General features: G+C 37.4%; 1 protein-coding gene across 1 annotated transcript in view; it reads left to right on the top strand.

Moving 5' to 3' along the window:
- Window positions 1-828: 828 nt before the first annotated feature.
- LOC122073835 (protein odr-4 homolog) overlaps window positions 829-13,467 on the top strand; it is a 30,011-nt gene continuing 17,372 nt past the window's right edge. The window contains exons 1-9 of the mRNA XM_042638493.1: window positions 829-998; window positions 1,076-1,285; window positions 2,450-2,545; window positions 4,092-4,180; window positions 4,286-4,414; window positions 8,860-8,980; window positions 9,993-10,077; window positions 10,183-10,292; window positions 12,751-12,905. Coding sequence (XP_042494427.1) covers window positions 918-998; window positions 1,076-1,285; window positions 2,450-2,545; window positions 4,092-4,180; window positions 4,286-4,414; window positions 8,860-8,980; window positions 9,993-10,077; window positions 10,183-10,292; window positions 12,751-12,905 — 1,076 coding nt within the window. The 5' untranslated portion in view covers window positions 829-917. The remainder of the gene's footprint in view (window positions 999-1,075; window positions 1,286-2,449; window positions 2,546-4,091; window positions 4,181-4,285; window positions 4,415-8,859; window positions 8,981-9,992; window positions 10,078-10,182; window positions 10,293-12,750; window positions 12,906-13,467) is intronic.

Here is a 13,467-nt window from a genome sequence, read left to right as displayed (position 1 = left end):
TGCTTTCCCTGGGCAGTTTCCATTGAGAGGTATATGGGGTCTTCTATCACAAAAATAACCATGTATTGCCAAGTGGAAAATAATAAAACATTACATTTCATTAAGCATAATGACGTGGCATCCATTATACCAAAAAAAAAGAAGACATCCATCCCTTTTAATACTAGAGAGTGGCGTGCGTGGACCGCCTACGTGGCAAGGGCATTGGACCTTTACAATTAGGGGTGCAAGTTTGGCCCTGACGCCCGAACAAGTATCGACCCTAAAATTTTGGCCTTGAGGGCCGATTCAACCCTAAAATTTCGGTCCTGAAGGCCAGCCCAACCTTAAAATTTTGGCCCTTAGGGCCGGTCCGACCCTAAAATTTCTGACCCTGAGTCAGGGTTAGGGCGGGTAAGGGTTGATGTCTTCGGCCTGCCTAGCTCACCTTGAATTCAACCCTGATTTTTTTACCTTGACTTTTGGCCCTGGTTTTGGTCTGACCCGGCTTTTGTTTTTTCCCTTGATGTTGACCATGGTTGTGATCTTGATGTTAACCATGATATTAACCTAATTTTAGATATTGTTTGACATTGAATCATTGATCCCTAAAATATCTTCTCACCGATCTCTCTTGTTTTTTTACCAAAAAAAAAAAATCAGGATATACCCGACCCTTGATGGCAAACTAGGGTCAGGGGTTAGGGTCAATCAGGGTCATCCCGGCCCGACCCTGAAAAATCAGGGCCAATCAAAACAGATAAGGGTTGGGCCTGGGTTAAAGTGACTCAGACCGGGTTTGGGTCAGGGGACTTAAGGTTGGGCAAGGGTTTCGCCCTGTTGCACCCTATTTACTGTGTGCACGATTTCGCTGTAAACAGTCGCCCTGGATTTCTCAGATCCAGGTTTGGGAGGCGGGGAAGCTGAACCTCGCGGAAATGGTGAAAGCTGTGGTCGGAGAAGAAACCCAACTCAAGTTGGCGGATGATCGTCTCTTCGAATCTGGTGTGCCTGCGCAGGTAGTCTCTTTCTTCCTGGAGTAATGGCTGATGCCCTTATTCACTTGGATGCTTAATTGCGTTATCGATTTTTGTAGGTGGGTCTCGTTATAGGAAAGCTTAATGGTGGTTTAGACCGAGGATTTGTATTCGATTTGATTCCTACGCCACCCAACGATGCCGGTGAACAGGCTTGTCGGCTCCCTGAGAGTGGCAGAGATGACAAGAAGGGCTCAAAGAAGAAATCTCAGGCGGAATCTTCACCTTTGGTGATCGACGTGGATTGGGTTGCTGAACACGCTCGTCAGGTAAACTTAAAAATCTTTAATTATCATTCTTTGAATTGTTCTCTTATTTGCAGTTTCTGTCTCTATTTTTTTTAAAGGGCGGGGAGGAGTGTTCGTAACCAGCGAGAAGTTGAGAACCTTAAAACTGCTTGTTGGCAACTAGTTTCTATTTAATGGCCAAAATTTCCATAGTTTATCTATGTAATTTTGCGCTCCATTTGATTAGAATTCAGAAGTGAAGTGAAATAAAATTCATATTGGTAAAGGTTTACCAAAACGAAAATAGCCAAGTTTAAAGTAAAATCAACAAGTTTTACATAAAATAAATAAATAAATAAATAATAATTCTCCATACATTTGATGTGATGCAAACTGTGTTTGTCCCCACATGCTCCTTTTTTTGGGGTGCTCTTGTTGGAAACATTTTACTTGAAATCACTATTTTTCATATTCAGGTGCAATGCCACTGAAAATATTTAACCTGCAACTTTCTTTATATTGTGGGACCCACCCCTCATCTTTGCCATTTTTACATGAATCTTGCTTACACGGTTCCACCAAAACTTCCCATTGAGAAGTTTCCTTTATATTTCATTTCACTTCAATGCACTCCATCTCTTGACTTCCCTTTTACATATTACACATACATTTCACTTGCATTTTCTATAAACATAACCACCGGGGATGCCAGGCCTTTTGGATTTAAATTTACCTGATTATTGTATAATATAACCACTGGTTGTTTTGTTGGATTCTAATTCAGTAATCGTAAAATTCAACTGAAGGAAATTTGCAGTTGTCAGTATCAACTTAGGACTAAATAATATCAGTTCATTGAGGAAGTATGGTCTTCAGCTATTGATATGAGAATGAAGTGTATGGTTAAGACTTGTCAGGTGTATTATCTAATAACCATATGTTATATTATCCTACTAAAGATAACTGTATGTAATATTACCCTACAAAAATGGTCATACAGTTATTATTGCCAACCCCCACCCCCCCCCCCCCCAAAAAAAAAGAAGTTCTAGACTCATCACATGTTTCTTGTTATTTACAAATTGTGTATCCTATTTGATCTCTGGAAAATTGTAGCATAGGTTTGAGGCTTTTTGAGCTATTTTATTTCTAGTAGAATGGTTACATGGAGGATAAGGTTATGATTTGTGAGTATTATGCTTCCAGGTCTCCAAAATGCTACTAGGTGGCATGAATGTGGTTGGATTATATGTCTGGGCTTCTGAGAACTCATTCAAGGCTTCTAACCTAGTACTTTATCAGGTATATAAGAAAGTTTGGCCTTAAAGTTAGCTATGTAGTTCATGGTATCACTATTAATGTTGGTTCAAATTAACGTTGATTCCCTAAGAATATTGAAAGTGGCCAAACATAGATGTGACTAAATAATTTGGATGCTCATTTCAGGTTTGTTTGACTTTGTTGCAGTTGCATTATGTCCAAATTACACATTTCTTAATTATTCTAAATGGCTAGTTTCCACGGACAGCTAATAATACACTTGTTCTATTTCTTTATTTCCTTTGCCTTCTTAGAAAAGTCATGAGAGGATTTATTTTCAAGGATGGGTATATAATAATTACAGAAACTCACAGAAGAGAGTTCAAAAGATTCGAAAGATCTTTCTATATATGCTATCATATAATTGGAGAAGGCCCAGTGGAGAACGGGAAGGTATCTAACATGGGAACTCAGAGTTGCAGGGGAGAAAGGAAAACTCCTCGACCACAGTCACACACATGCACCACAGCATACTCAAATATACTTTTTTCAATCTTTTCAATCTACTCCCACAATGGGGATTATAAGCATATACGAAGAAATGGGAGAAAGAAGCCTAAAATGTGGCGTGGCCCCAACACCTTGGCACAGTGGGGGGAGAAATGACCACCCCACCCCTCATGAACATCAGATAGGCCATCCTTGTTGATTCTTATAATAATGCTCCCATTGACCCATGCGCTGGTGTAGGGGCCATGCTGCCTTTTAGGGAACCTTGTCCTTAAAGAAAAATATGAAAGATTCCTAATCACAGTCGAAAGTTATAATGAATGAAACTCTGGCTTTTATCGGGGGGGGGGGACTCTTAAGCCTAAAATGGAATGGAACTCTACTACTATGTAGCCTAAGTAATAAAAGATTACAAGATAAATCCAAATAATTAAATAAACTACTCATATCCTACCATACCCAAACAGGTTCGGCTCTGTCCAAAGAGCTGCTTCTGCATTAATAGCTTTGCTAAATCATTCTTGACTTATATATTGAAGAAGTTCTCAATTATTAAAATGTAATTTGTGGAAAGCCTTGAACATGCTGTGTGAACTCTTTCACCTTTATTCTCAAGAATGTTGACACCGTCGGAATATGGATGCCACATTGACAGAGGGCCTATGTCTCTGGTTGTGTGACAGTCGATTAATGAATTGGCATTATTTCCCCTTGGTTTGCATTCTCTGTCTTTCATCTTCAGTTCTTCATAAGTTCAGTTATGGCATTCTTATGAGGGCTACTGAATGGTATGTGCCTGTTATGTAGTGAAAGAACTCTTGAGAGACAATTTCTGGCATACAATAATAAAGTTTTTCTAATTCATCATTAAATTTCAGAAATAATATGTTTATTTAATTCATCATTAAATATCATGATTTTCTGCTTCATCATTGTTTGAGCCATTCTATCTTTGAATTTGGATCTTACTTGATACAATTAGTAACCATGAGTATTGTTTGATTCTTGACCATGAGGTTTCATGTTTATTATGTGAAGGATCATGACAAAAACATTATTAAGTATATGAATTTTGCAGACTGTCAAGGCAGTTGCAGAGGCAGCACCTTTTTATGACAGTCGTTTGGATGAGAGGATCCTCATTCATATTTCTTATAGTCCAAGGAGGTATTTGCCTATAATTCAAATTTTAAGTAACATATATAATGGATGCTGGCGACAATTAAATTAAAGTCTTCTATTGATCAAAATACTGAATAGTTAGTTGAACAGGTGGAACTGCAGAAATTGCTCTCTGGGTTCAAGTATTTCATCAAGCAGTCTACGGCCTTGTGATTTCAAAATGGGAAGGGTATTAGCTTCCCTTCAGACATTTAGATGCATGTACAACTTTTGCATAAGGTAACCCTCTGATGTACTGTTCTTTTCTTCTAATTGTAGTCCTATTTTTGAGTGGGGAACTTGGTATCAATGAAAAAGAAAGTAGGGAACTCCATACTGTTTCTTATTTGATTTTTTGAAATTTCTGTTTATATTAGATGTTGGGCAGAGTCAGTTGATACTAGGTTGTATCCTAGAGGGAACTGAGTCAAACCTGAGAAATGTTGCTGAGAGGCCAATTAACCTGCTAGGCTGCTATTTATACCAAAAGAGACAAAAGAAAGTTAGAGGATTAAGGTAATTAAAGGTGTGTGGTGTTTAGTAAGATGCTGCTTTTTTCTGCAGAATATTAATCTGAAAGTAGAATCCGATATCAATGAATTGACTGTACCTACTAGCTTTCTGCTAGATCCGGGCCTTGCATTGTTAACTTGGCTATGACTTAGCATTTGTGTCAGCAGCTTGAATGAAATAAGAAAACCCTCGAATATGACAGTTCAAAATTGTGAATAAGAACTAACAAAATTGGGCTGATTGGACCTTGGGCGAATCCTATTTATCCTACTATTCTTAGGTCAACATGTCTGGCTGATCCGCAATATTAATATATATTGAGATGATATGAGTCATTATTCTTGTATTTATAACAATTCTTTTCTTATAACAATTTATAATAATTGCCAAAGCATGGCCTGGTGTCTAGGCCGTTTGTAAGGTTCAAGGTGACTGGCTGCTATTTTGTTGAGGTAGTCTAAATGGAAAAACAGAGGAATAACTGAAAAGGGCAAAAAAAATGGGGAAGCGCAGGATATAGAGGGTGAAAAAATGGGATAAAAAAAGTGGAAAAGGAAGAAGAAGAAAACAAGAAGGAAAGAGGGTTTGGGAAGCAGCGGCACTGCTGACACAACCACAGCCACAGCCACAGCTGCAGCGATGTAGTAGTAGTAGCACTCACTGCTGCTACTGCTACTGCTACTGCTACTGCCAGCTGGGCAGCCACCAGAAGAAGTCCTGCAGCTGGTGGCACTGTCCCTCATCGATCTCTTGTGGTTGTCCAGCATCGAGGAGGTGTAGGGGAAGAATATGTTCGTCCAAATATCGACATTGAGTTATTTTATAAATCTAAAATATTATGTTTCATATTTTATCAGTTAAAAGAAATAAAACTTTTTAAATAAATCCTTGACCTAATCAATAAAAGACTTGAATTTCATTTAGATCGATATTTCTTTGCGAAGAATCGTTTTATTTGATACAAAATAATTATGCAGATATTGAGGGCAGACCTCGGCGCAACGGTAAGGTTGCTCTATTACGACCTAGTGGTCATGGGTTCGAGTTAGGAAACAGCCTCTCTGCAAAGCAGGGGTAAGGTTGCATACATTGTGACCCTCCCCAGACCCCGCAGTAGCGGTAGCCTCATGCATTGGGTGATGCTAGACTAAATTAGCAAGGGGTAATTGAACCCAGTAGGATACATCATAAACTCCAACACACAAATCAAGTTCAAATTCAATAGAAACTCAGATCTGGAAAATAGGGGTAATTGAACTCTCTTTTTGACAGATCTCATCACTGGGTATGCCCTTTTTTAAAACAACTATGCATATACTTGAATTTCCCATTGAAGTTCTTTATTATTGAGAATAGCGGATGTCTACACCAAATATCTCGATCCTCTACAGGGGAATACAATTATTTATAAACTTGAAGAATCTATTTTTTGATTAATTAAAGGAGAAACTTCCTTCATTGTTTTATATGTATATACATACATAGTTGTCACGACGTCAAATCGATCCAAGGCGGTGGAGGGGTGGCTAATAGATTTGGCGATGCATCGCCCATTATGGCGTTGCCATGGCGGTCAAATCGCCCATGTGTCATTTTTTATTTTCCCTATTTTCTAAAGTTATTTAGTATGCTACTTTTTTATTTTCCCTATTTCTAAAGTTATTTAGCATGCTATAAGCCTACAATATATACCCTATAACATATAAAACCAACAATAAGCAGCATCAAATCATCAAAAAATCAACATAGCCATATCATGTCATAAAAAATCAACATGAATGATTGACTTATATCGTTGTCACAAGAGTGAGGAAACTTTGTTAAAATATGTTGCAACAGAAGAGAACTAGAAAAGATCCATCGAATTAACAATTTAAGTTATTTAACACTAGAAAATATGTTGCATTTTTTATTTATTCTTTTGGCTGTAATTTCCTGTGAGTTAAACCAGGACAGCCTCTGCTTGGGCAAAAGGCTGTTCTCACATACTAAACATCAAAGTAGGAACCCATAGTTTGTGAATTAATGGAATGAAATCCCAAAACAGCAATAGCATTGGTGTCAAAATAGATACTAGATGGATTAGATCATAAGAAAGGGTAAGAGCATGACTGATAAGGCTATAAAATAACACTACCAATGTAATTTTTAGATGAGAACATTCGTAGACTTAAAGGGGGTATTCCTTAATAGTGTGTGTGAGTAAGTGAACTAAGGTACAAAAAAAATAAAATTCCATGAACGGTAGCTACTTGCAGGGTAGGAGAAACCTTGTTCAATATCCCAGGCATTAATAGCAGTGTGTGTGAGTGAACTAAGGAAGAGGAAGAAGAAGATTAGAAGAAGAGAAGAGACTGATTAGTAGTAGAAAAAGGGGGGGGGGGGAAAGAGGTGAAGGCTGAAGAGTTTTGACTACTAGAGGGCAGAGGCAACAGGCAAGGAAGAACCGAAGAAGAAGTTTAGAAGAGGGGAAGAAGAGAAGAAGAGTCATCTGTTGATACCTCATACCAGAGGCATGGAAGAAGGTTAGAAGAAGAGAATAAGAGGCGATAAACCAGAAAAAGGAAGAAGAGAAGAAGAGAAGAAGAGTCGAACATACCTTCGCCGGAGCACGGGAGCAGCAACACCGGGGCAGGAGCAGCAACGCCGGACCTGTAGCAGCTATCGCCGGAGCAAAATAAGGGTTGAAGAGTCTTCGGTCTTCACTTAGGGTTGAAAATTTGAAAGGTTGAAGAAGCTCGGTGTCGCGAGACTCGACTTTAGAAATTGGTCTTAAGAGACTTTTTTTTTTTTCTTCCTTGGGACAACTTAATAATCTTAATTCACACTTTATCCCTGCCAAAGTGCCAATAACATTATTAGAAAGAGAATCAATTTATTAATTAACAATAATAATTAAAAAAAAAAACAAAATGTCGACCGATTTATGTATACGTCATAAATCGTCGCCAATCGACCCTTGGCGGTCGATTAATGAGGCTGACCCTAATCGGTCAACCGATTTGCTCACTCCAAACCGCCGGGACGCCTAATCGGCGCCTTGGCGACGCCTTGACAACTATATATGCATACTCATGTGAGTACAAGTTTGCCCAAAATACTTTCTAGGAAAAAATGTATTGGGAAAGACTTCCAAGATTATAAGGAAAGAGGAATCTGTGATTCCAGATGAGTAGGGAAATATAAGGAAGGAAACCAAGGATGAACTGAGTTACACTGGAGAAAGGAGCTTCCATCTTAGTCGAACTTGGGTTCCTCTATTACTTAACCTTGGCAAGAATTACATTTCATACCTTATGTTTATGGAAGCTTTGCATTTATCTTTAATGTGAAACAACAAATCTTGGTTTCTGCAAGATTGCTAAATCTATATTCTGAAGGGGTTGGTAAATTCTTTGCATATATATGAACTTGGACATGCAACCTCATGTTGTGTGCGCAGTATGTAAACCATTTCAATGACAAGCCTGAGATACAATGGTATGAGATTGTTCTAATGCCATGGTTCTAATAGAGATCAATAGCTTATGTGTATGTCTGTATGATAAGTATCTAATTACCAAATCCTGAAGATAGTTCTTAAGAAATTGACTCTAAAATCTGCAAGTCTTTCACTATGTTTCTACCAATAAATATTTTTCTAAAATACATCTTAATATCTCATTGTGAAATACAATTACTAGTAGCTCAAATCAGTAATATTGCTTAGGTTGATAGTGTTGCATTTGTAGAACGTTTAGCATAAAAAAAATGCAATTGAAAAAGAAAAGAAAAGGGAAATATTCATTTTGTGAATATTGGGCATCACACCAGACTAGTCAGTTGCACGAGGTTGAATCAGATCTGTAAAATGATGTTCTGGTTCTATATGATACTTCTTCATATCTAAGGACTAGACCTATACGATGGGATCCAGTAAAAACCAAAAGAATCAATGGGTTTTCATTAAACCACCAAAAATTCGCCGTTTCGAATGCTTATTTTGTCTGTCATCATGTCTTTTGTTTTATGGAGCCAAAGCATGAAACCAGGATCAAGTGCTGGTGCCTTTGCCAGCTCTATTCTCGGCCCTATTCAAAATTATTCTGGATATTTCTTACATTCCTAAAGCTAGCACTGGAACAGTTAGCTGGACTCTTCCATGGTTGCATCTCATAATATTTTTTTCCCAGACTGCCAATTTTTCGTGAGGATGCATCAAGTACCATCACATTTAGAGATGTTCTCTACAGTGGACTTCTAACTCATGCCCAAGAGCTGAAAGGTGCTAAGCCTGTAATTGATGGAACGTTGGTAAAATCTTTCTCTGATTATTTTGCCTTACAAATTTGTTCTGTTCATAACTTGTGGCAATCTATCACGTTGCACCTGTTCAATTCAATGAATGATTTTTTTTGGTGTGTGGGGGATGGAATATCTGTAACAATGTGATCATATGAAAACAATGAATACTTGGATTCCAGCTAATGTGATCATATGAAAACAATGAACACTTGAATTCCAGCTATTGTTTTCCTCCTGATAGTTTTTACAAATGTGGTCTGATGCTGTGGAATGACCACATTTGCAATTTAGCTTGAGTGGGCACTCCTCAAGGATTTTTACAAATTTGGTTTGTCGCAATATACTTGTTTTGAATGAGTAACAATTTATTTATAATAGAAAGAAGTACAACAAGTCTTCAAGGAGGCACAGCTACATAGGATTGACATAGTGCATTATATATTATGTTTTAATGAATGACCCACAGTTGATCCAAATGTGCTTCTCACTATTCCTGTTTGTAAATCCAAGGCTCCATTTGTGAATCCTTTTCGGTAATAACGCTCTCAAAACCTTTTGGTGCATCTTCAGTTTATCACACGAGTATACTGTAGTATGGTGAATTATATATTATGTTTTAGTGAATGACCCATTCCAATTGTGCTTCCCACTATTCCTGTTTGTAAATCCAAGGCTCCTTTGAATTATTGAAGTTAAGAACTTCTTGGACACTAGTGATGGTCAAATCATTAAATCAAGTAATATTTATCCTGTATTCATCCTTTAACCTGTTACGACTGTAAAGCAGGCCATATCACATGTCGAATTCTTATGTTTGGCCCTAAAATTAATCTAGCATCATCAGTGAATAGCCAATCTGAAGTGCATGGGCCACCAATGCCTACCTTCAAAATATTACTGTTTTTATCCTCATAATATTTCAGACATGATTGCCTTTATATATACATATGTATGTTTTGGAGAAATAAACACTTTTGTTGCTTTGTATTTAGAGGTTATCCTGTCTTCTACACATTTTTAGGTTGCTGATGATGAGATGAGCATTTCAGATGGTGTACATGTAGTTGAACTGCTTTTTCCTTTCATGAAGAGTGCACCTGCTGAAGGTATGTTGATACTTGTACTAAGCCATATCAATCTGGCTTATGTTTTGTCAGTTCTGGAGCTTAAACTCACACATGGGACGCTAATACTTTAGAATTTATGTTAAGGTTGCTGCCAAAAGGAGGTTGTGGGTGTTCTTGTGTTGACTGGATCCATATGTTCCTTTGCATACTTGAGCCCGAAGGAACCTGTTTCACAAGCTGTTGATGATATAAAGGTATTTCAATAGCTGCCATGGGTTCTACTTTATTTTAAGTTGAACTACTGATACATATTCTTGGCTTAATGCCTCAGTAATAATGATCACATCATTCTGATATTTGTGGAATGCTTGTTGAAAATCTTTTGGAAGGTTTTGCTTTTAGATTTAGGCTTTTGACGAACACCATGTCAACTGCTTCATTAAAATTGATTCAATGTTCTTAACTTCTTACAATAGACTAGTGGAGTTCTTGATCTATAAAATGTATTATATATTATGTTAGTGTTTTGATCTTTTATTAGAGTTGAGCATTTCACATGTTATTGGGATATCCACAGAGATTCAATAGAAGTGTGATACAATGGGGTAGACAATTAGAAAATATACCCGAGTTTCCTTGCATATTGCAATACTACAGTCTACAAGGGAATAAATGGAAAGGAGAATTCCATTTATGATGACGTATGTATATTAGCTCAAGAGCTAAAGAAATGTGATGAACAGTTCTGGTATGACCTCTCTTGGAACTAGAGGTCAAGTTCTTTTCCAGGTGGGGAGGACAGTGCAAGCTAAAGAAAGCCCAATTAATTCCTAGGACATTTTTGTGGATGCCAAATCTAATGTGAACTTTCAGCATGAACCAGACCCATTTCTGAAGGCCCAAATTTACCATGGCCTGTTTTGCAGGCTCTGAATGGCAAGCCTTGGACCACTCCATATCTTTTGGCCCTACTTGCTTAGTGTTTTTCTGTTTTTATCATTCTTGTGTCTTAAATATCTTGAGAGTTCAGAATTTTGTGTATGTTAGTTGAGTCACTATTGATGGTGATTGTTGTCAGAAGTCCTAGTGAAGTCTCAAGTGTTAGTGTTTGGTATTGGATCACATGATATTTCTCAGTTTCCATTGCATAGGAAGCAATATAGTCATTTGGGAAGGGAGGGGGATTAAGGACTTCTTGGATTATTATTATTCTATTTCTTTGGGTTTAGGGAAGCCTCCTACTCCTTCACTGTCAACTGAATCCAGCACCAACTGTTTGAGTCCGTAGTCACTATCAAGTTGTAGGTGCCGACCTGTTTCACTTCCCTACTTGCCATATTCAATCCCTACATTTTAAACCCCAATTTCCAAGTAAAACACATCCACCTAATTGCTTGTTGTATCATTCCAGCAATAATATCCTTGATTCCACCATTTAGCCAGCCACAAAATCCTTGCTTTTCACTCCTAAACCTTATCAAATTCTAAACGTTACTACACTTTCCATAACAAAACCATACCCTTGGTTCCCTTTGGATCCCAACTTTCTCCACTGAAAGTCTTTGTTTCTTTTGCTGGAATTTCAGACTAGTGCCCAATTATCCCTGAAATCTTCAGGTATGGATAGTAAATGGCCAATAAATGATGACTTTGCCTCTACAAATACCAAGATAATAGTCCCATACTTGCACTCAAAGATAATGGTTCTTCTTCATAGCCATGTTTCTTTCTGTCGTGGTCATTAAACACAGATTCTGATAGCACTATTGATCTTTTGAGCAATATCTCTCCATCTTTGAGAATTTCTAAATCTCTCTCTCCCATCTCTTCTTTTTTCTGTTATCTTGTTTTCCTATGAAATCACAGTTTATACTTGATCTTTAATACCATGTTGATCTCTCACGAGTAGTATACTTTTTTTCTGTGCACTGCCCATTAATGTAGAACTAGAATCACAAGTGATCCTAATCCCAGGCATGATCTAAAAATTTTTGGCTGAATAGAGAAGGTGTCCTCCAATAGGCTTGGTTCTAGCTCTCAAACACTCTCTCACGATAAACAAATAAAGGGAAAATAAGAAAAGAAAGAGAATTCAATGGCGGTTGAGAAGGGGGAAGAAGAACTAGTGAATGAGCATCTCACCCTCAAGTTTAGGCATCTCAACTAGGGCATCTCACTCAATTGCATCCCACAACAACAGCATAAGCCATCATTTTTAAAAAAAAAAAAAAAAAAAATTAATAAATTCGTGTTCAATCATCAATGTTGTAACCCCTTACAATATAGAAGACTCAAAACTGACTCAAACACTAAAAAGGAAAGGCCTAACCCAGTTCTTACTAATTGGGAAACCTAAACTGACTAGAAACTTAAATAACAAAGAAAACAGACTCAAAACAGGACTCTAACTAAACTAATGAATTAAATTCCGTTTTCTTACTTTCTACCCATATTTTAGGCCCATTAAAGTGGTCCATTACAAAGAAAACCCATGGGATCAAAAGCCTAACACATACATAACCCAACCCAAGGCTTATTTGCAATAAAATAAGCCCATTAAGTGACTTATCTGCATCACCCATACTAAAATGCTTGAAGCCCTTTTTAATTTTCAAAACAGCGTATATCCTTTTGTAGGTTAATTTCTTTTTGTGTGTAGACCATCCATGTTGCTTATTATTGATGTTCTGAAAGATTCTGATATGCTTTTAGGGGGATATCATTATGAGTTTGCGAAACAGATTGGATATCATCTGTGATGAGGCGGAAGGAGACATTAAAGATTCAACTGTTGATGGGCAACAAGAAGAAAGCAATGAGATATCAACTGAAAAATCCATCCTTCAACTTGTCCTGCATTTATTGAGGTTGGTTGACTATGATAATGAACCATGCACGGCATGCAATTCTTTGTTGTGATGGTTAGCTCGGTTGCTTCCAATTGAGATGCCCTCACTTGAAATCCCACCAGTTAATTTTGGTTTCAATTTTTTTCAGCTAGGATACCCAGGTTTGATTCTACCTAAAAAAAAAAGAAAAAAGAAAAAAAAAAAATGCACTTAAGCTCTAATTGATATTGCATTGAAGTTCACAAAAGCTTGATGATCCTTGTCAACTTCTGTCTCCTCGAGTCTTTTTGTACCGTGTTTCATAACAAATTGCTCAAAACTTACTCCATGTCATGTGGAAATTTTCTATTGCACTTCAACTCTTTAAGTAATTTTTTTTCACAGGCTTGAATAGTGGTTTCTTTGCAATAGTGCTATTATATTCCAAAGGGATAACTTTTGCTGTTTCTGTGACTCGAAAAAATGGGCCTTTATTACTGGATCTGCTAGTTATAGCAGTTGTAGTGATGTACATGCAGTATACTAGAACCTTAACTGCTGTGGGTTTTCTTTTAAGGCTTGCATCTTGTCAGGTATTCTG

Source organism: Macadamia integrifolia, chromosome 3 (assembly GCF_013358625.1).
Source record: "Macadamia integrifolia cultivar HAES 741 chromosome 3, SCU_Mint_v3, whole genome shotgun sequence".
Lineage (NCBI taxonomy): Eukaryota > Viridiplantae > Streptophyta > Magnoliopsida > Proteales > Proteaceae > Macadamia > Macadamia integrifolia.
The sequence above is the reverse complement of the archived record's forward strand: the minus strand, read 5'-3'. Positions and strand labels throughout refer to the sequence as shown.